The 24,097-nt window shown below is 39.0% G+C and overlaps 1 protein-coding gene across 2 annotated transcripts in view; it reads right to left on the bottom strand.

Annotated features, from left to right (window-relative positions):
- The window catches only part of ULK4 (unc-51 like kinase 4), a 651,105-nt gene that overhangs the window by 564,032 nt on the left and 62,976 nt on the right, over positions 1-24,097 (bottom strand). For both annotated transcript variants that reach the window (XM_059162312.1, XM_059162311.1), the window contains exon 18: positions 2,888-2,995. In XM_059162312.1, coding sequence (XP_059018295.1) covers positions 2,888-2,995 — 108 coding nt within the window. The remainder of the gene's footprint in view (positions 1-2,887; positions 2,996-24,097) is intronic.

Genomic DNA, 24,097 nt, shown 5'->3' on the forward strand with positions numbered 1-24,097 from the left:
CAGGTCTATACACATATCAACATTGATCAAACTGTAATCTTTAAGCATGTGCAGTTGACTGCATGCCAATTATACCACAATTAAGCTGGAGAGGGAGATAATAACTTTAAGATTTTATTTATTTTTTTGACAGACAGAGATCACAAGTAGGCAGAGAGGCAGGCAGAGAGAGAGAGAGAGAGAATAAAACAGGCCCCCCGCTGAGCAGAAAGCCTGATGCAGGGCTCGATCCCAGGACCCTAGGATCATGACCTGAGCCGAAGGGAGAGGCTTTAACCCATTGAGTCACCCAGGCGCCGAGATAATAACTTTAAAAAAGGAACAACAGCAAAAAGAATTAAAGTAGACTCTCATTCCTGATCAAATGGCAGACTAGGTATCTGAACACTCTTCTGATAAAAGCAACACCTTGTATTCTGACATCCTTACAATGCATCAGAGATGTTGACAGGAAAACAAAGAATCAAACCAAACCTTAGATAACCACAAGTGTGAGAGTTCAACTGAGCACTGAAAGTTTGCTTTGACTCTGAGAGCCTGCAGAACTTGGTCAGTCTGAGCTTTGATGCCAAGGCCCTGGGGACTCAAGCTGAAGATAAAGTAAAACTGCTTTTCATCAAACTTGGCACCCATGAAAATGTTCTTGGACAAGAAGAGAATGACAGGGAGGGAGGAGGGAGCCCTAAGCGCTGATTAAGAAATATATCCATTAATTGAGAAATAACTCCAGTGTATGTATTTCCATATGCTATTCTTAAAAGTGTACAGCTATTGGGACGCCTGGGTGGCTCATTCAGGTAAGCATCTGCCTTTGGCTCAGGTCATGATCTCATGGCTATGAGATGGAGCCCCGCATCAGGCTCCACACTCAGGGAGAGTCTGCTTGTCCCTCTCCCTTTGCTTCTCCCCCTACTCATGCTCATACATGCTCTCTCTCTTTCAAATAAAATTTTTTAAAGAGTGCATAACTATTAAGAGAAAAAAGCAAGTTGTCCTACTTGGTACATAAAAATGAGACAAAATAGGAATCTACATTTCTGTTTGCTCATACAGACAAAAGTAACTCAGTGAATACAGGGATATGATTAGACTGGGAAACAAGGCACATAGGGAAGAAAAATAGGAAAGCCACTTTCCCCCCTAGACCTTTCTGGACTTCCTAGCTTTGTAGCCTCTTTCCCCCCTAGACCTTTCTGGATTTCCTAGCTTTGTAGCCTCATGAATGTGTTGTCTCTTCAAAATATAAAATTACCTAAGAACAAATTCAACCAAAGATAGATGTACAGAAGTTTTATGAATAGAATGAACTTAAATGAAAGTATTTCTAAAAACAGAGTTTATGGAATGCCATTTTTATGCACTAGAAGACAAAATACCGTTAATATATGGATACTTTCCTAACTGACATACGGGTTCAGTACAATTCCAAATATGCAGAAGACTCCAAGTTATCAAGATAACAATACTTCCCAAATTGATCTGCACAGTCAAGGCAATTTCTTTTAACGATTTGTAAAATTGGACAAGCTGATTCCAACATGCAAGGGGCCAACAGCCAAGACATTTATGAAAAAAAAAAAGAATAAGGAGGACATATTTGCTGTACCAGCTACCACTACTAATTATGGAGCTAAATGATTTAAATGCTGATGTTTTATAGCAATTACAATAGTTGTCTTAAAATGATTATTTTTCTAATAAGTCAGTTTAATTTAGATACTAAGGATACTCAAGTTACACAACACTTGAGCAAGATCTAGGACTCAAAACATCACAAATACAGTGAAACTAAGTCCTGATCAACTGTAACTTACCAGTACTTCTTTAAAACTCAGTATCACCAGTGTTAATAGCAGCAATTCCACACTAGCCAAACTATGAAAAGAGCCCAGATGTTCACTGACAGATGAATGGATAAAGAAGAGTCGGTATACATACATATACAATGGGACATTACTCAGCCATCAGAAAGGATAAATACCTACCATTTACACTGACATGGATGGATCTGGAGGGGATTACACTAAGCGAAATAAGTTAGCCAGAGAATGATAAAAACCATATGATTTCACTCATATGTGGAATTTAAGAAACAAGCCAATGAACATAAAGGAAGGAAAGGAAAACTAAAATAAGATGAAAATTGAGAGGGAAGCAAATAATAAGAGATGCTAAACTCTAGGAAAACAAACAGGGTGGCTAGAGGGGAAGTGGGTGAAGGGATGGGATAATTGGTGATGGGCATTCAGGAGGGTACTTGATATAATGAACGCTGGGTGTTATACGTAACTGATGAATCACTAAATTCTACCTCTGAAACTAAATAAAGAAAAAAATCAGTCTCAAATAATAACTCATAATTTATCATTATCAATGTAAAAACATTCATAAAAAACACTAAAGAAATACTAATTTTTCTTTGTTGAATTCAATAGCACTTCCATATTGTAATTTAAGAAATAAGAAGTCAAATTCTGTGGATACAAACTCTCATGGCCATGTTAAGAGCTCTATTCGCACAAAGTAGTGTTTTTAACTGAAATGAAGCTTTTATATTTGGAGAACCAATGGCCTTCTCTTAAAGGAGTCAATGATGGCAGCAACCTAGAAAGTAGTTTGGGGGACTCTGGGTGGATTGTTTTTTAAATATGGCTTGAGATTTTCCTACACTTTCTGGGAGGCACCGGGAGAGAGGGAACATGACAGACAAGGAGAGAGAGAGAGATTGAAAAACATGATAACCTCTTTCAGAGGTAAAAATTTCCAAGGTTCCTTAGGTATGCTCTAAGGGGCAAAGTCAAAACAACTTTTATAGGATATTAACACTTGTTAGCCAGGATGTGTCAAAACAAGTCAAACAGCAATAGAGTTAATCAGATGGTCTCACCTGGGTGGCTACAAGGTAGATCAGCTCCCCAAGGGTTGGTAACAGACACTGCTTTAATTTACTGTTTCTGAAGTTTTCCCTAATTAATTCAGTTAAGACAGTAATTGCCTGAAAAGAAAAAAAAGTGTATTAGTTCATATGTATTCTCAGTTCTTTCACCTATATGTAAAAGACAAGACAATCTACAAAACTCACCTTCCATTTTTAAGAACTACTTTCCAAATTATTTTCCAAATATGAGCCTTAATCCTGAAAAATCAGTAAATGTCCCAGATGAAGGTAAAAATATATCCAGTAAAAAAATGGGCACATACATATAGCACTTGTCAGTTACCAAGCACTTTCACTGTATTGCTGATCCTACCAGGCAACTGTTCCTGCATTTCTAAAAACAAGAAAGGCTGAAACAGGTCTCTGTCCAGTTTACTTGGACAGCCAGGATCTGAACATAGATTTTACCATGCCAGAGCCTACTATCCTCCAGCGCACCGTAGTTTGAAAAATTCTTACACTGCATGAAACTTTTAAATGATTCCTCTAAAAATTTGAGAGTAGGAAATATTATACCAAAGTTTCAATATAATCCACTTTGAAATTCAGCAGGCTATTGTCTCAGATCCAGTTAATTTCCTGGGAGCCATGCTAAGAAAATCACATACATACACACATTGCCAGAATTCATACACCAAAATACAAGTTAATCAAATCACAATGTGCCCATAAAGTAGAATAAAATGGGTTTAGAATGATGCATATAGAATGGCCCCATGCCGAGACAGAAAAAAAAATGTATATAGAAGAGCATGGTAGCACTGCTCTAAAACAGTGGGACTCAAAGTATCATGCACAGATAAAACTGTTTCTTACTGTCAACAAAAATTTAAGTAGAGAAGCTGAGAGTAACAGGGTGCCTGGGTGGCTCAGTCAGTTAAGCGTCTGCCTTCAGTTCAGGTCATGATCCCAGAGTCCCAGGATCAAGTCCTGCATGGGACTCCTAACTCAGCAAGGAGCATGCTTCTCCCTCTCTTTCTGCCTGCCACTCCCCCACTTGAGCTGTATCAAATACAGAATATAAACAAAATCTTGAAAGAAAGGAAGAAAGAAAGAAAGAGAAAGAAACTGAGAGTAAGCATTTAAAAACCTCCAAAGCCATTTGACAATGCCACAACACCCAACCATGTGATCATGGGCTTGACTCTGTAAACAAGAATACAGACAAATTGGACCTGCACATGGACCTGCACATGGGGTTGCCACCCAACAGCCATGCACTAGAGGAACACTTGTTAATGTGGTATTTTTGAAAAAGCTTTATTAAGTTATAACTGACACAGAATAAACTGCATATATTTAAAGTGTACACTTAGGTACATTTGACATACATATACGTCTATGAAATCATCACCACAGTCAAGATAACACCTCCACGTGTTACCTCAAGTTCCCTTGGTAATCCCTCCATGTTGCTCCCTTTCATTCTTTCTCCAGACAGCCACTGATTTACTTTCTGCCATTAACTCACATTTTCTAGAGTTTATATAAATGGGATCATATCTTATGTATTTTTTTTGGTCTGGCTCTGTTCACTTAGCATAATGCATTTGAGAGTCACCCATGTCGCATCATATATCAATAGTTTGTTCTTTTTATTGCTGAGTGGTATTCCCCTGAATGGATATACCAAAATATATAAACCCCACCACTCACCGCCTCACACATAATGAACACTCTATGTGAGTGAGAAGGAAAGGGAAGCATGTAAATCACATCAGCCCTTAAAGGAGGTCACTTCTCCTACAGTCTTCCTTTTCCATGACCTTTACTGATCATCCACTAAACCATCCAAAATTAACAGCATTCAGACTTTTTTTTTTGTAATCTACAAAAACAGATCTGTCACCAGCATACCTACCCCAAAGCTAAAGGAAGTATTTTGAAAAAAAAGGAAATGATAAAGGAAAGAACCTTAGAATTAACAGGAAGGAAACAAGAACATGAAAGAATAGAGATAAATGTAACAGATTTTCCTTCTCCTTTTAGATTTCCTAAACTACGTTTGATGGTTGAAGCAAATATTATAATAATGTCTGCTTTGGTTCTAAATTAATTTAGACAACATATTTAAGACAATTATATAAAAATGAGGGAAACAAAAAGGTTGAAAAGGAAGGTAAGTTTTCTATGCTTCATTTGAACCAGTAAAACAATAGGTTATACAAAATTATACACATATATATGATAATATTTGATATATATATAATATTTAGAATCAGTAAAAACCTATACAAATAGACTCTAAAATACAATAAAAAATCAAAATTATGAAAAATGTTCAATAACTCATACAAAAGTAAAAAGAATATGAAAAACAGCAAGAAGAAACAAAATGGTAGACAATATCAAATCATAATTATATTAAATGTAAATGGTCTAAATACAATTAAAAGACAGAGTTCCTTTAAAAATATGACACAACTGTTGCGATCTATAAGAAACTCACATCAAAGACAGTGATATAGGCAGATTGAAAATAAATAATAAAGTGTATACATGTACATGCATATATCCGTATATATACATACATTCATGTATATGTATGTCTGTGTGTGTGTATACACACACACACACGTATATATAGCAGTAATCAAAGCAAAACAGGAATGGATATTTAATATCACATAACATAGATTTCAGAGCAAAGAAAATTACATAACAAAAGGTTCAATCCACCAATAAAATGTACCAATCTTAAATGTGCATGCATCAAACAAAAAGCTATAAAATATGTGAACTAAAAAGTGACAAAATTATAAAAAGAAATAAACCACCAATTATATTTGTAGACTTCAACACCCTTCTCTCAAAAATTGATAAAATAAGTAGGCAGAAAATGAGCAGACATCAAAAGGACAAAACTCTACACATACAAATTTGGCAACTTAGATTAAATGGACCAACCCCTTAGAAAACACAAACTATCACAACTCACCCAATATGAAATAGAAAATTATTTGCAGATGACATAATTGTCTTCACAGGAAACACCGAAGAATCTACAGAAACAAACTCCTATAACTTACAAGTGAGTCTGGCAAAGTGACAGGATAAACTGTCAGCATTCAAAAACTAACTCTATTTCTTCATATAAGTAATGAACACATGGAAACTTAAATTAAAAATACCATTTACAATCACTGCAAATATTAAATACTTAGGTATAAATCTAACAAAACATGCATAGGACCCATATGCTAAAACCACACAACACTGTTTAAAAGAAATCAAAGAAGATCTAAATAAACAAAGACATGAATTTGTGCGTGTATGTGCTATATTTTCTGCGATTATGACCATTCTGATTGGGAAGAGACTGACCCTCCCAAGGCTAGCCAATTCTTAAAACAGCAAAGGCTCAGATTAACTATGTCTTTGATATGCAAACTAGCAAATCCCACCATATACTCCTCTACCTGGTCCATACACCCCAGGAGGCAATATTCTTCTGCCTTCATCATCCAGAGGAGTGTTAGCATCCAACTAGAGACTACCCTATGGCCCAAAGTCTGCTTAAGTTATTCCAACAACCCAATCCTAAACTGCTCACCCTTCTCTTGCCTTTCCTATGGAAACCCCAATAAAGGCCATGGCTTTAAGCATTCCCCTTGCTGCCATCTTCTGCCTTCTGATCTGTGGTATTTTTCCATGTGGTCCTGGGTGGCATGCCATGCCTGTCTCTAGGACTTGTGAGTATAATAAACTTTGCTTTCCTGAGCCTCTCCTCTGTCTCCTTTGGTGGCCAGTCCTGACTGACCATCTTATAAACAAATACAAAATAAGAGATAAACTATGTGCATAGAGAGGAAAACAATATAGTAAAGATGTCCAATTTCCCCAGTCTGATAGTCCAGTTTAATGCAATTCTTACAAAAATCCCAGCAAAAAATTTTGTAGCTATCAACAAGATCATTCTAAAATTTCTGTGGAGGGTGCCTGGGTGGCTCAGTCAGTTGGGTGTCGGCCTTTGGCTCAGGTCATGATCCCAAGGTCCTGGGATAGAGTCCAGTGTCAGGCTCCCTGCTCAGCCGGAGTTTGCTTCTCTCTCAAGCCTTCTCTTCCCCCCACCAACTCCCGACTTATCTCTCTCTCACTCACATACACTCTCTCTCTGTGTCAAATAAATAAGTAAAATCTTTAAAAATAAAATAAAATTGGGGTGCCTGGGTGGCTCAGCCATTAAGTGTCTGCCTTCAGCTCAGGTCATGATCCCAGGGTCCTGGGATCAAGACCCACGTCGGGCTCCCTGCTCAATGGGAAGCCAGCTTCTCCCTCTCATATTCCCCTTGCTTGTGTTCCCTCTCTCATTGTATCTCTCTCAAGTAAATAAATAAAATCTTTTAAAAATTTTAAAAAGTAAAATAAATAAAATTTATGTGGAAAGGCAAAAGAATTAGAATAGCCAAAACAATTTTGAAAAAAAGTGGGGGGACTTGAAATTATTCTAGCTGATTTCTATACTTACTATATAGATAAGTAATCAAAACTGTGTGGCACTGCCAAAGAAATAGACATATTGATCAACGGAACAGAGAATCTAAATATAGCTTCACACAAGTATGGCCTGGTGATTTTTGACAAAGGTCCAAAGGCAATCCAATGGAGGAAAATCAGCGTTTTCAACAAAAGAAGCTAGAGCAACTGGCTATCCAAAGGACAGAGGAAAAAGTAAGCCTTGACCTAAGTCTAACACTTTATACAAAATATTAACTTAAAATGGACCAGGGACTGGGCTGCCTGGGTGGCTCAGTGAGTTAAAGCCTCTGCCTTCAGCTCAGGTCATGATCTCAGGGTCCTGGTATCGAGTCGCGCATCGGGCTCTCTGCTAGGCAGGGAGCCTACTTCCTCCTCTCTTCTCTCTGCTTGCCTCTCTGCCTACCTGTGATCTCTCTCTGGCAAATAAATAAAATCTTTAAAAAAAGAAAAGGACCAGGGACTTACATGTAGAACATGAAACTATAAAACTGGGTTGTGAGTGGGGATGGGATAAATTCTTCAGGATATAGGTAAAAAAGTAGACTTGACACCAAAGGCTAGGAAACATTGAAAATGTGCAGTTGGCAAATAAGCACATGAAAACATGTTCAGTGTGATTAGCAATTAGGGAAACGTAAATTAAAACCATAATGAGAGGGGCACCTGGGTGGCTCAGTGGGTTAAGCCGTTGCCTTCGGCTCAGGTCATGATCCCAGGGTCCTGGGATCGAGTCCCGCATCGGGCTCTCTGCTGAACGGAGAGCCTGCTTTCCTCTCTCTCTCTCTCTCTCTCTCTCTCTCTGCCTGCCTCTCTGCCTACTTGTGATCTCTGTCTGTCAAATAAATAAATAAAATCTTAAAAAAAAAAAAACATAATGAGATATCACTATACACTTAGCAGAATGGCAAAAATACGAAATAGTGACACACCAATTGCTACTAAGAATGGAAAGAAACTAGACCACTCATACATTACTGGTACAGACATTCTGGAAAATAGTGTAGCCATTTCTAGAAAGAAAAAAAAAACACTAAACATGTCATTACTCAGCAAACTGTTCCCCTGAGTATATGTCCCAGAAAAACTGTGATTTGGTGCTAGGTTTACTCTCTACCTAACCCCAGATCTTAGGAACTTATCCCAGAGAATGAAGACTTTGATCCACACAAAAGCCTGTACAACAATGTTTATAGCAGCTTTATCTGTAACTGTCAAAACTCAGAAATGACCGGAGTGTCTTTCAGCAAGTAAGTGGTTAAATAAATGGTACAACTGATAACATGGAATACCCTTCAGCAATGAAAAGGAACCACAATGTGGACGAATCTCTAAAGAATAACTCTAAGTATTAAAGGCCAGTCTCAACACATTACATACCATATGACTGAATTTATGCAACATTCTCAAAGTGACACAAATACAGAAATGGAGAGTAAATTAGTGGTTGCCAGTGGTTGGGGTGGGGGTGAAACACGTGACAGAGCAAATGTCTATGATTCTAAAACAGCAATCTGAGGGATCCCTGGGAATGCAACTGTTCTGTTCCTTAACTGTTTCAATGCCAATATTCTGGCTGTAACATTGTACCATAGCTCTCCAAGATGTTACCATTGTGAAAAACTGGATGAAGCCTACACACACAGCATTTCTGTATTGTTTTTTTACAACTGCATATGATCCACAGTTATCTCAAAAGGTTTAATTCTTTTAAAAAGCCAACCTCATACTAAATTTGAAACCTAGATCTCACTTTCTGCTTCACAAAGTTAGTGGCAGGGATTTATAACATTTTTCCATTTTATAATCCACTGGCATTTTGTATCAGTGAATGTCACTTGAAATTAAAAACATTTCAATGCTACAGATCCTTAAAGAGATAAAACGGTCTGAACTGCCTGCAGCGTAACAGAAATTGCTCTGGAGCTTAGTGTCTTGTAAATAGACACACATCATAGAATCTATGCTAGTAGAGCCACAGCGACCGGACATGTCACCTGCAAAAGGTACCCCTGATAACCCTGAACAGTACACAACAGGTAATGTTTGTCTGCAGTGTTATTTGTACAGATTTTCCATTTGCTATTTTTAAATTTTAAAAGAAATTTTAACATTAAAATGGAAAACTGTAAGATTAATAATCTAACATATGGCATAAATGACAAATACCAAGGAGAAAAACAAGTTTTTGTTGACGTAGGTACAATGACATTGGAAAATGCCAATACTAAACCAAACAAAAAGGGTGTGGTGCATAAACAATGTATCTTGGAATGCTAAAAAAATAAAATTAAATTTAAAAAGTAAAAAGTAAAAAAATAAAATACCCTTGTTTAGTTCTTCTTCAAACTCAAAAATCAAATAATGTGTGGATATTGATCTTAGCATATTTTCTTATATTCTGTAAAAATTCACCTGGCCTTCTAACACTGAAACCAAGAGGCATCTGAGTGGGTCAGTGGATTAACCATCTGACTCTTGATTTCATCTCAGATCATGATCTCATGGAATTAGGACATGGGACATGGAGCCTGCTTAAGATTCTCTCCCTCCCTCCCTCTGCACTTCAACACACACACACACACACGCTCTCTCTCTCTAAAAAAAATTTTTTAATTAAAAATAGGATATTCAAGGGACACCTGGGTGGCTCACTTGGTTGAGCTGCTGCCTTCGGCTCGGGTCATGATTCCAAGGTCCTGGGATAGAGTCCCACATCGGGCTCCTTGCTCGGCGGGGAGCCTGCTTCTCTCGCTACCTCTGCCTGCCTCTCTGCCTGCTTGTGTGTACTCTCTCTCTATCTCTGACAAATAAATAAAATCTTTAAAAAAAAAAAAATAGGATATTCAAGTATTATGCTACTCTTGTGTTCATTTTTTGAAAAACCAAAGTAAAGAAGAAGTAGGGAATGGGAAGGGTCTTGTTTCTAGCATCATTATGCTTTGAGGCACACCTACATGTGTCATCATTACTGAAGACTATCCTTCTGCAACCACAGGTATGATTGGTTGATTACTACAAATAATAATTTAAGATTGTACTATTTCCTAAACTACTTTAAAATCCAAACCTATTTTATACCAACTTTGACAAGGTGGAAGAAGGCCTCTTTCAGCTTTATCTGAAGTCATCAGATTGAAAAAAATAGTCAAATGTACGTCAGTCTTACCTATCTTAGACTGAGTCCCTTAAGTCAAAGGTAGAAAGACAGGAAGATGAGTTAAGAATACCAAAATTTGGAAGTTCTGTAGTTATAAAACTAATAATCTGACACTTGCACAGATAAAATTTACTTGCTATTGACCCTCAAAATAGTTCTTAAATATTCGTGTTCAAAGTTATACAATAAATAGCTATAAAAAGAAACTAAATTAAACTCCAGATTCAGAAAATATCTGGCATTTCCTATTTGGTCAGTGTTTTTTAAACTAACGGGACCTCCTTTTAAACTCTACTGACCTACTCCCAGTTGGAGATAGAGCAGCAGTCACCATAACAACTATTAACATAATCTTTTAAATTAGGTATTATTCAACCTTCTCCCCTAACCTCTCAAGAGGTATTCCACAAGCTCAAGTGAACAGAGAATTCCAATTGATAACACTCTGTCCAGGCTTTTTCTTTCTTAGAACCCCACTTTCAATGTCCCAAACATAGCTCATGCACATAAAATAAGAACATGATAAGTTTCACGGTCCTCTCTTAAATTTTATTCATATTAAATCTTAGATTCCCTTGGATCTTGCATTTCTTGCCAAGTAAAATCACACCTGTAAACTTGAAACTTCAAACCCTCATTTTCACAAGAGCTGGTTAAAAAAGTGAGAGAATGTAGTCTTGACACACAAAAGCAGGCCAATGATGCCAAAAAAAAGATGGAAAACCTGTTTGAAGAGAATATAATTCTGTTCTGTATTTGATAACGGAAACTGTGATTACAAGGAAACACTGTTGTCTCCACAAAGTTCTCCTAGTGACATGCTAACATCAAAGTTTTAACACTATCATCTGTGGATGTAACCTTTAATCTCTGATTCTCTGCATATGGGTTGGGCAACTGCATTCAAATTGGCATCTAATTCCTAAAAACCAGATAACGGAAGATGTAGCAAGGACTGCTAACTTGTCCCTTCCCTGTTGAGGCCTAAATATAAACAACCAACCTATAACTGGTGGATTCCTTCTCATAAAGATAATAAGCTGTCAAGAAAAGCAAATAAAACACGGAAGTAGATTTCTTACAGTCTTTTACAGTCCCATAGAAAGTTTGGAAGCACTAGGCACACAAACTTTATCAACTTCCTCAGTTGTTTGGGGGTTTTTGTTTTTAAAAAAGGTGTCAACAACTTTCAAATGAAAAAGAAATTTGTCATGTTTTGGTTACCAGTGATCCGATCCCCCTTCTGAATACCCCTGAACTTCCTTTTGGGGAAAAACCTTTTGTACTTCACTTAGTCTGTGGGATGAGAAAAAGGGCATTCTGCCGTCCAAATATGGAACCTGATAGGGACCCTGGCTCCCTTTGGAAACGTCTTTTGTCCCATGGTCTGTTACAGTCTAGGGAAGGCCACAGTCTAAACTCAGCCAGCAGGGCTCTTGCTCAGAAATCTGACTCTCGAATGGATAGACACAGAGTAAAGAAAATGATGAACTTCATTCACTCATTCTGGCAGTGGCCCCAACCAAGACTCCAAGAGGGTCCTGCTCCAGAGGCCTTCCAGAGTTGACAGGTGCTGACTTCTCCAAACCTTCTCTTGGTCCCCTTGACCTTGCTCATACCCTCCTAATAAATACCCCTTATGCTTACGGTAGGCAGAGTCAATCTGGAAAAGTGATACACAGTACCACTGCTGACCAGTTCTCCTTTCCCGGACCCACACCAAGATTTCCCAACACCCCCACCTGGCGTTGGATGTGGTGGGGTGACTAGGTCCAGCCACTGGCCAAAAGTGGAAACAATGTAGGTATGCCCATGTGCAATTTTCCAGTCTCTCCTCCCCACCCCAGGAAACTTGAAAGCATTCTGCCAGAGGGAGATGTCATAGAGATGGAAGCAGCCTAGAAGGCTCAGGTCAGATGCCCTCAGAGCAACCAAGACCAACAAGAACAAAGGTGAGCCTGAGATGTGGATGGTCTTCATTATCACAATATAAACTAGCCTATCATGAGACTGAACCCTCATTCAAGGAGACTACTCTAATTATACATAGAAATAAAGGCTTGGGTGCCTGGGTGGCTCAGTGGGTTAAGCTTATGCCTTCGGCTCAGGTCACGATCTCAGAGTTCTGGGATTGAGTCCTGCATCGGGCTCTCTGCTCGGCGGGAAGCCTGCTTCCTCCTCTCTCTCTCTGCCTACTTGTGATCTCTCTCTGTGAAAAAAATAAAATCTTTAAAAAAAAAAAAAAAAGAAAAGAAATAAAGGCTTTTTAATGCTTTAAAATAATCACTAATAAAACACTCAGTAAACTCTTGCACATATATCTAAGGGTAAAAGATCATTTGTGTGGCAGTTAAGGTCTGCCATCAACATTTATGTCATGGATCTGTTACCACGGTTGCAAAGCACCAAGCACCAGAAAAGCAGTGTTAAAAGTGTATGAATAGGGCAACTGGTGGCTCAGTCAGTTAAGCGTCTGCCTTCAGCTCAGGTCATGAACCCAGGGCCCTGGAATCAAGCTCCCTGCTCATGTGGGAGTCTGCTTCTCCCTCTATCTCTGCCCCTCACCCCTGCTGGTACATACTCTCTCCCTCTCTCCCTCAAATAAATAAAATCTAAAAATACATCAATAAATAAAAGCATATGAATAAATCTTGCTATGCAGATTAAGTTAAGAAATTAGATATCAGACTACAATAAATCTGTAATGAATCTGTCATTTGAAACCTGAGTAACCATTAAAATTATTTTGTCCTTTCAGATGGATGGCAGACAACATATCCTGAATATTACTTGCCTTGAAAATAACAAAAAATGTCAGGTAAAATATTTTTAAATATGTTTATAAAATGTACCACTAAATTGCAAGAAATTAAGGAAACCTGAAAGACCAAAAATAGAGAAGAGGGGAAAACAGATATAAGCAAGCACTCAGGACACTTTAACCCTGGGAAACCTGGGTGGTTCAGTCAGTTAAGCCTCTGACTCTTGATTTAAGCTCGGGTCTTGATCTCAGGGTCATGGGGTGGAGCCCCAGGCTGGGCTCCACACTCAGCAGGGTGTCTGCTTGAGCTTCTCTTTCCCCTCTCCCTTGGTGTCACACTCTCTCTCTCTCTCTCTCTCTCACACTCACTGTCAAACAAACAAATAAATAAATCTTTTTTTTTTTTTTAAGAAGATACTTTAACCTTGGTGGCATGTGCTTAAATCTTGGTGACCTTGAAAATGACCTTTGGAAATGGAACAAGAGACAAATCTTAGGCCCTGCCCATAGTGTGGCATCAAATATAGGAGATCATTTACATTCAGTTGAAACCCCAAGGACGTAGGAATAAAACAAGAACCAGCCTGCAAAAAAGGACGGTAAGGAATCTTGAGATCTTGGTACTGAATCAAGAGGGGAGGGGGTTGGTGGGCAGGCAGGCAGGTATCTTCCTCGAGCATTGAACCAGGTCTGAAAAGCACATCTGCAGGTCACATTCTCATTGCCTCTCACATGGGAGACCAGAGATTCAAGCACCTGGGAGTTTACTCAGCTGACCAGTCACAACATAGCCTTAATGATGGTCTACAGTTAATGAGGTATAAATGCCAGGATTTCCCCAGCAGACTGTAGAGCAGTGATTCTCTATTTTACTGTGCTTCATAATCCCTGAAGAATTTGTAAAAACACCATACTGGCCTCCACCCTCAGAGTTTCTCATTCTGTATATCTGGGGTGGGGGCCTGAGAATCTGTATGCCTAACAAATTGCCCAGTGGTGCTTAAGTTCTAAGACAACAATGAAATCACTACTGTAGGAGCCAATGTTGACCGCATATTAGAATCATTTGCAGGGCGTTAAAAACTATAGATACTGTATCAGCCCCAAAGATTCTGGTTTAATTGGTCTAGGGTGTAGCCTGGACTTCAGAATTACAGAGAACAAAGCCTGAAAGTCCAGGGAACTAGAAATGTTGGAATGCTTCTACAAAATGCAATCTGTTCAAGCCACCAAACCGCCCTTCCCAAGTGGGCCTGAAAAACATGCCTCAAGGATAAGGGAACCAGCACCTTTGAGAAGCTCTTGGCTATCCTTGACAGGCTGGGGAGGGTGGAGGGCCCAACAGAAAATACAAGCAGTGGAACTGGGTTCTCTGGTCACAGTGGGAATAATGGGACCTAGAGGTAGTAGAGGCCAATGAACACTTAACCACAGGCACAAGTGCCACAGGGAGTCACGTGGCAATCTGGTAATCAGAGTATTCTGACCCACAAGAATCCAAGATGATGGTAAACTGGCCATCAAATCAGCCTACTAAAGTGACGATTGACATACGGTAAGAAAATTTCTAGATCTACTGGGCAGAAACCTAACAAAAATCCCCACACCAAGGATTCAGTCTCTCACCCAGATCCCACACCCAGGCTGGTTCATAGATCCAGAGCTCCGATATTAAGCTAAAGGTCCCTTCCAAAGACACCCTAAAAAATGGTCACAGTGAATGCTATAGATCTTCCCTCACCACTTTCCTTCCCCAGACCCATAGAGTCCTCAGATATTTACCATGGGTCTGAGAACTGGGAAAATACCCAGACCCTTTAAACTTTTTAGATACTGACTCTGAACTTGGGCTGATCTCTGAAGACCTAAGAAGCCATTTTACTCTAGTAGTCAGATTAAGCAAGAGCTTATCAAGGCCAGGTGCCACATGGGATCTTACTAAATCCATCTCACATCTGTCCAGTGGGCCTATTCTTGGTTAGTATCCTAGAACATACAATGAGAAAAGATATGTGCAGTAACTAGTAGGATCCCCAGAGCGATTCCCACCCAGTGAAATGAGGACTATTCAGAGTACAAAGAGACAAAGCAGAAGTTCCTGGAACTACAATACGTGCCCTGCCCACACATTCAAAGACAGTAAAGCAAAAGCAAGCCATATCCACCAGATCAACAACTAGGAACCAGTGCCAACAAAGACTTGAAAAGTACAGGGATGGGAACTTCTATCACATCCCCACTTAACTTGCCTGTTAAGCCAGTACAGAAACTACGTGGGTTATAGCTACTGCAAATTTAATCAGCTGATGTCTACTACAGCTGCAGTTTCAGATGTGGCATATTTACTGAAGCAAATTAACATAGCCCCCGGCATTTGTTCTGCTTTCTTTTCCATTCTAATCAGTAAATAAAATCAGAAGCAGTTACCACTTACCAAAATGCCCCTATATCAAGTCTCCAGGTCTGTCATAATATAGTCCAGAGGGACTCCCTCATCTTGATAATCTGCAGGATAGCATACTGTTTCATTATCCTGGTGGCATGCTAACTGGACCTGGTAAGTAGCACCCTAATTTGGATGCCAGAGGGTAGGAGAGAGAAGTCCTGCAAAAGATCATGGTCTATTACTCTGGTGAAGTACCTAGGAATCCAGTGGTCTTGGAGCATGTGATAATATTCCTTCTAAAGTAAGAGAGAAGTGGCTGTGTCTTGCGTTACCCACTGAAATAAGGAGGTTCGATAATGGGTAAGTCTGTTTGGATTTTAGAGGCTCCAACCCATTTCCTGATCATCAGTAAGGCTGCCAATTTTGAGAGGGGCCCAAGAAAGGGCTCTACAGCCAGTCCAAGCTAAAGGACAAGCTCCTCTGTCAGCTGGGTCTCAAGACTCAGCAGACCTAATGCCACTGGAATGGACTGGGGCAGATAAGGATGCTATACAAAGCCTATGGCAAGCCCTAGCAGCAGAGTCATAGCACAGCACAGACCCCTAGGATTTTGGAATAAGGTCTTGTCCTGTCCTCTGTCAACAACCACAGTCCATTTGAAAAGCAGCTCCTGGCTTGTTCCTAGACCCTGGCTGAGGTTGAATGCCTAACCCTGGAATAATATGAGACCTGACCTACTACTCAACATGAACTGCATATTACTATAACATTCGTCACACACAACAGCATTTTATTTTTAAATTAAAATGGTAAGAATGGGCCCAAGCCAAGTAGATTCACTCACTCCATGTTTAGGTGACTCAGACTCCTATGGTTATCTGCTCTCCCTGCTCAGCTGCTTCTCCCATCCTTGACCCTTTTCACGACTTTCTAGGGAGTTCTAGATTTCCTCCCTCTCTGGAGAAAAAAAAGCATAAACCTGGTTCTCATATGGATCTGCATGGTACGTCAAAATCAACAGAAAGTGGATGGCCACTTCACTGCAGTCCCCATTCAACTTGGCCCACAAAGACAACAATAAAAGAAAATCCACTGAGCAGGCAAAACTTTGGGTGGTATACCTACAAATAAAGAGAGATGAACTAAGGATGGATCTATACCAACTCAGAGGCAGTAGCTAACAGGGGAGTCAAAAACCTAGAGAGAAAAAAATTATACCCCCCCCCAAAAGAAAGAAAATCATAAAGTAGGGAGGGATCAGAGAATTAGCTCCTGTATTTGGCCTCTGGACTACTGGTCAAGCAAACAATGTTCACCAATGGCAACTGTGTGATAGTGGCTAAGGGAGGGCAGTACAAAATGAGACACCGGCAGGGCACAGAGGCCTCAGTCTAAAATCAACCTATGATGATAACAAAGTGATGGGAGTCTAACAAGTGATTCCTTCCCCATGTCAGGTGCTGTAGCCAGGACTCTCTGGCAGCTCTACTAGAAAGAGAGGCACCTGCTCTACTTCCACCCTTCTCCACCTCCCTCCAGCAACCACAGACTAAATGGGATGAAGAGCGAAGAAGAAGCTATTCCAGACGGATAAAACAAAGCTGGACATATACTCCAGGTATTGCCCCAGTGTCGTGGTAAAGCCCTTCTTCTGTATCTAATGTAGGAGCTAGTAGGGTAAGACAACATACATACATATCTTTATCGAGGGTTAAATGACATTTTTATTTGGGATCAACAGAACACAATTACTCCTGCTACATAAATGTCTTCTTAAGAAACCAAGTTATCATTGTACTTCATTAATACTGAGTCTTTTAGGGACCAGAACAATGTAAAAGTTATGGCACAAAGAACATAACCTCAATACTGCGGTTGGAGCTTGCTATATATAACTGCTATTATTTACTTGGAACTGTGTTCTTAATAGTCATCCCGTCAACATTCCTCAATAGTAGAAATACAAAGGAAACTCATTTTAAATTGCAGTTTTCTGCCTCAGGGATCAGCTCTGATTAGTTCTGTTTTGTGCAACTCTCTCCATCACCAATTCTCTTTCCAGGTTTCTTTCATCTAATAGAAAATTAAATGTGATGCTCTGCTAGGTTCCCAAGGATTACTAAATTATATCATATTCAAATATATAAGCCTCACAATTGCTACTGCAAAAATATTATAACAAAGGTATGTGCATAGCCCAGGTAAAGCAAGCATAAAAATTAGAGCAGAAAAAACAGAAGCTAAAAATTGTTCTACAAGATGTCAGGTAAGAAATTAAATGAATTCTACCATTATAAGAAATTAGGAAACACGCCTTTTAAGAATTCTTTAATGTGAGATGTTTAATTTATCTGCAAAAGTGATTCAAATATGGCAATTCCCATGATGCTGATATAAACTTCAGCATCATGGCTTAATACAACATATCCAGAATGTTTCACTTTATTCTACAAAAAGACATGATTATTATTCAACTCTCACTTCATCGTTTTCAACAAATTTGTCTCCGGCGCTATCCAAAAAGTAACAGAAAAACAAGTTTGTTTAGCAGGGAAGTACAAGGGCAGAGTTGCTGAAACTAACAATGGGGAAGATTATAATTGATAACAGTCTCAGTTCGGGGCTACAAACAAACCAGAAATGGTTTCCCAGTATCTGATGTAAAAGATGGCATCTGTCAGCCCCTCAACACAAAAACTCCTGAGGAGACCACATTGACACAGCAGCAGAGTACAAAGCACTCTGTGGGGCTATTTAAAAACCACGAGAGGGGAGAAGTATATAACCAACAGGGCAGAGGTCGTTCTGTAGTTTTATTTTTTTGTTGTTTTTTTTTAAGGAACCCATCCAGCACCATTTTTACAAATTGCCATCAACAAGAACTTGCTCAAATGCAGATTTTAGAAAGAAAAGTATTACCAGAAACCTAGCTAAACTAATTTTTTGTTGGTTTTGTTTTTTGTTTTTTTTTTAAGAAGTTCTTTCCACTGGCCACATTTGAGCAATTCCTTTGTCTTGAACTGTGACACATACACTGGCAGACACACAACACTGTTATTAACAGAGTCCTGATGATGGGCCAAATTTAAATGCCCCTATCCCAAGAACAGCGAAATCGCTGTCTCTTGAGATTCTAATCAAAAATTTATCTCTCTCGGGCGCCTGGGTGGCTCAGTGGTTAAGCCGCTGCCTTCGGCTCAGGTCATGATCTCAGGGTCCTGGGATCGAGTCCCGCATCGGGCTCTCTGCTCAGCAGGGAGCCTGCTTCCTCCTCTCTATCTCTCTCTACCTGCCTCTCTGCCTACTTGTGATTTCTCTCTGTCAAATAAATAAATAAAATCTTAAAAAAAAAAAAATTATCTCTCTCTATGCTTCCTGTTGCCCTGTCATGCAGCAAAGGTGATACTAAACCTAACTCAAAATGTGTGGGTTTAGGGGGGCTTTTGTTTGTTTAAAGATTTTACTTATTTGAGAGAGCGCACATGCACACACACAGGGAGTAGAAGCAAACTCCCTGCTGCGTGGAAACCCAGATGCGGACTTGATCCCAGAATCCTGGAATCATGACCTGAGCCAAAGGCAGATGCCTAACCAACTATGCCACTCCAGTGCCCCCTCAAAGTGTCTTTGGAGGTGAGATGAGGCTGGTGTCCTTCTCACTCCTTCTGACGTGCCCAAACCTTCTGTCATGCCAAAGGACCCACGATAGAGTCTCATATTATTACACCAGCCTCCTGGGTGCCCTTGACTACTGATCCCCTGCTCACTCCTATTCCCCACTGAGGACATTGGCTCCTTCCTCCTCACCTTCTTTCCCACCTGCACTCCTACACCTTCTGCACCACCTGCACCTTCAGCAAAGTGGACATCCATTTGGAACACACACCCAGCATCCTGACCACACAGTGTCCTTGGGCTCATTGCTCAGTTCATTAGCCTGCTCACCCCCAGTCACCTCCTGGACCCTGACAACACCTCCAATACTTCTCAAATTCAAACACTCTTCAATCTCCACTCTCATCTTTTTAAGATCCTTTCAAAAGCCCTTCCACAATACTTTTTAAACTCACCAATACCATCCATGTCAGTGAGTGCACCATTTCCTCATTTACTTGCTTTCCTACCCGGACTGGGTCCTGGGGTGTAAGACTCAAAACCACAGGGCCTCATGTGAAAGGTTTGGAAGTGGCCACTCTCTCCCTCCAATGGGGAGGACTCAACCACTCCATTGATGTACTCTCTTCTAGAGAACGTCATACAATGAGGCAGATTGGTTTCTTTCACCTTAAATTCTTTATCACAAGCTTGGTTTCTAAGGAACCCTATTTTCTTTCAGGGAGAAGACAGCTTCTGAGCTTCTCTTCTACTTCAAATCCCATGGGCACTCATTCCCCTCTTTCTGATGCTGACCTGATGTACTTACTGCATTGTCAGAAGTCAGATGCAAGATCTTGCATCCCCCCACCACCAAGTCTTATCCCTCCCTGCTCCATCTACCTTTACTAATCCTCTCTTCCTATTTTAGGAGATAAAGCATCCCTTCTCTGACCTAAGGCCAATCATCCTCTTCAGTCATTCCATCCTTCTCATCTGAAGGATTTTATACCTTCAGCTAGACCTCATTAGCCTATATCTTCAATGCCTCCCTCTGGAGTGAATCTCCACACTCGTACCCAAACTTCGTTATCTAGATACATATTTACCACTTACTCACCTCTGGTTTTCTACATAATCATTCCCATCTGGCTTCCACTGCATATAAACTATTCTTATGAGTTACTAATAACCCTCATCTTGGCAATTCCAATAAAAATGTCCATTTTCAAATTAACCTAAATCTGAGATGCAATAAAAAAGATGACCATTTTCTCTTTGGCACATGGTCATCTCTTCCCTTCTACTAACGCAACTCTCCTGAGTTTCTTTCTACTTCACCACTGTTCCTTTTCAGGTGCCTTTATGACTTCCTCTTTCTCTGTTTAATATCCTTTGTCCTTTATAAAGCTCCATGAAGACAGGGACATCTTTTTTTGTTCATTATTGTGTTTCCAGTGCCTACTCAATTACTTGGCCCAAAAAGCCTGGATTCATACCTAATATACTATATGAAATTAACTCAAAATAAATTATGGTCCAAATATAAAATCCAAAACTACAAAATTTTACAAAGAAACATAAGAAAAATGTTTTGTGACCTTGGAATAGACAAAGATTTTTAAGATATCAAAAGCATGATCCATAAAAGAGAAAAACTGATAAATTAGACAATCAAAATTAACTTTTAGCTAACACTATAAAGAGAATAAAATGACAAACCAGAGACTAGAAAAAAATACTGCAAACTACACATCTGATAAAGAACTTATATCCACAATACATAAAGCACTCTCAGACACAGATATTTAGCTATACAGACAGATCATTAAAGAGTGAGAGTTGGTAATGGATGGATAACAGGAAAACAGATAGCAAAGTTCAGTACTAAGAAAACAACCCTAACTTTGAAGATTATCATTTCCCCAAAATAAATTGTTCTATGCCCATCCAGCCTCATCTCTTTCAGCCACATGCTTCCCAAATGCAAAGTGACATGGATCATCACTAGTCACACCTACATCATGAGACCTCGACCATGCTATTATAATTCATGCTATGTTGCCTGTCTTGCACTTTCTCATAAAGCTAAGTAAACTTGACGCTGAATGAAAATAAATGGAAATAAATATATATATTTATGTATATACTACTACATATATACTCCCATACATAGGGGGATTTAATTCACCAGAAGTTATCTAGCCCAGAGCTATTTTGCGGGGGTGGGGGGGTGTTAATAATGATTAACAGATGTGGTGCTCTCCAAATGGTTCTTCTTTGGGCAATTCCAAAAAGTTGTGTCATTTGGGCAACTTGTTCATTTCATTCAAACTGTCAAGTATTTAGGCCTATAGTTAGTACCTTTTAATGGATCTTGAATTTCCCTCTTAGTCCCACTTTAACACATCACAAAAATCTTGATGTATTAGGTGTTCATTATCATTTAGTTTAAAATATTTAAATCCTCTTGAGCATTCTTCATTGGCTCATGAGTTATTTAAAAGTATTTCAATTTCCAATTGGGGGATTTCCCAGATTTCCTCTTGTTATCTATTTCTAATTTAATTCTATTGTAGTCAAAATTTATTCTAAATTTTAATTAGTGCTATTAATTCCATTTATTTTAATCCTTACTTAAGATATGTTTTATGGCTGAAAAGGTCTTAGTGGATAATCAGTGTGCACTGAAAATTTATGTGTTTTACAGTTGCTGGAGTTAGTGTTCTGTGAATGTCAACTAGTTGTTTCAATTGTATCATCCAAGTCTTTCACATCCTGACTTTATCTTTTTTAAAATATATATAATGAATTTGTCTACTTTTACTTGTGGTTCTAGTAAATGATTCTTCATCTATTTTAAACTGCTATTAGCATTCGGGTGCACGTGCCCCTTTGGATCACTACGTTTGGGGGAGGGAGGTTGGGAGAAGGGGGTGGGATTATGGACATTGGGGAGGGTATGTGCTTTGGTGAGTGCTGTGAAGTGTGTAAACCTGGTGATTCACAGACCTGTACTCCTGGGGATAAAAATATATGTTTATAAAAAATAAAAAATTAAAAAAAAAAAAAACACAGACACTAAAAAAAAAACTGCTATTAGTTGATACATACAAATTAAGGATTGTTAATACTTCCTAATGAGTTGAAACTTTTTTTTTTTTTTTTTTTTTTTTGAGATTTACAAGACCAGGGGAAGGAGCAGGAGCAGAGGGAGAGGGAAAGAATCTGAGACTCCATGCTGAGCACAGAGTCCAAGCCAGGGCTCAATTCCATGATCCTGAAATCACAACCTGAGCCAAAACCAAGAGTCAGATGCTCAATCAACTGAGCCACCTGGGTACCCTGAACTGAAACTCTCATTTTAAAATACTCATCTTCATCTTTGGCAATACTCCCTTAATGTCTACTTTGTTATTAATATATCCACATAAACTTTCTTATTAGTAGTGTATCTATGGTATATTTTTTCCCATTTTTTTAGCTTGTCTTTTATTTAAAGTAGGTGGCATATAAACTGTACATAGCTAGGTTTCCCTCCTTGATCCAGTATGATAATCTCTTCCCTTTTGAATAGAATATTTAAGCCACTAACATCGAAGTTTGGTGAAGTTTAAGCCTATCAGCTTACTATTTGCTTTCTCTTTTTCTCACTGGATCTTTCTCCCTTCTTTCCTGACTTCTTTTGAATTGAGCATTTAGTATTCTATTTAATCTCTTCTATTGGCTATTTAGCTATAGCTGTTTAATTTTTACTAGATATTCTGCAGATTAGAAGAATACCTATAAATTATCACAATTCACCTTAAATCAACAATATATTATTTCATATACAGCACAACAATATACTATTTCATATACAGCACAACACAATATGTATATAAGACACATAAAAGACAGAATATGGTAATTGTTGAAATTTTTTCAAATATCATGACAGAATCAGCTCACACTGACTTGTTGAACCTGGACCAAGATATACAAAGAGGCACTAGGTCCATTATACTCAAACTGCTGAAAATAAAAACCAAAGAGAATACCTTGAAAGCAGTTAGAGAAATGCTATATAGTTCATTCTGGGGAAACAATCACAGGAACAAATGCTGACTTCGTATCAGAAAACACCAATGCCATAAGATGCTAGAACAATATTTCTAAAGCTTGAAAGAAAAAAGAACTCTATCAGAATTCTGTATCTATGAAAAGATTCAAAAATAATGAAGAAATAAAGGGAAAATAGGCAAATTCATCCCCAGACAATTTAACAAAAAATGTTAAAGTAAATCTTTTATTTTTATTTTTTTTAATTTTCAGTGTAACAGTATTCATTGTTTTTGCACCACACCCAGTGCTCCATGGAATCCGTGCCTTCTCTAATACCCACCACCTGGTTCCCCCAACCTCCCACCCCCCACCCCTTCAAAACCCTCAGATTGTTTTTCAGAGTCCATAGTCTATCATGGTTCACTTCCCCTTCCAATTTCCCTCAACTACCTTCTCCTCTCTAACTCCCCTTGTCCTCCATGCTATTTGTTATGCTCCACAAATAAGTGAAACCATATGATAATTGACTCTCTCTGCTTGACTTATTTCACTCAGAAAATCTCTTCCAGTCCCGTCCATGTTGCTACGAGAGTTGGGTATTCATCCTTTCTGATGGAGGCATAATACTCCATAGTGTATATGGACCACATCTTCCTTATCCATTCGTCCGTTGAAGGGCATCTTGGTTCTTTCCACAGTTTGGCGACCGTGGCCATTGCTGCTATAAACATTGGGGTA

The sequence above is a fragment of the Mustela lutreola genome, chromosome 2 (genome assembly GCF_030435805.1).
Source record: "Mustela lutreola isolate mMusLut2 chromosome 2, mMusLut2.pri, whole genome shotgun sequence".
NCBI lineage: Eukaryota > Metazoa > Chordata > Mammalia > Carnivora > Mustelidae > Mustela > Mustela lutreola.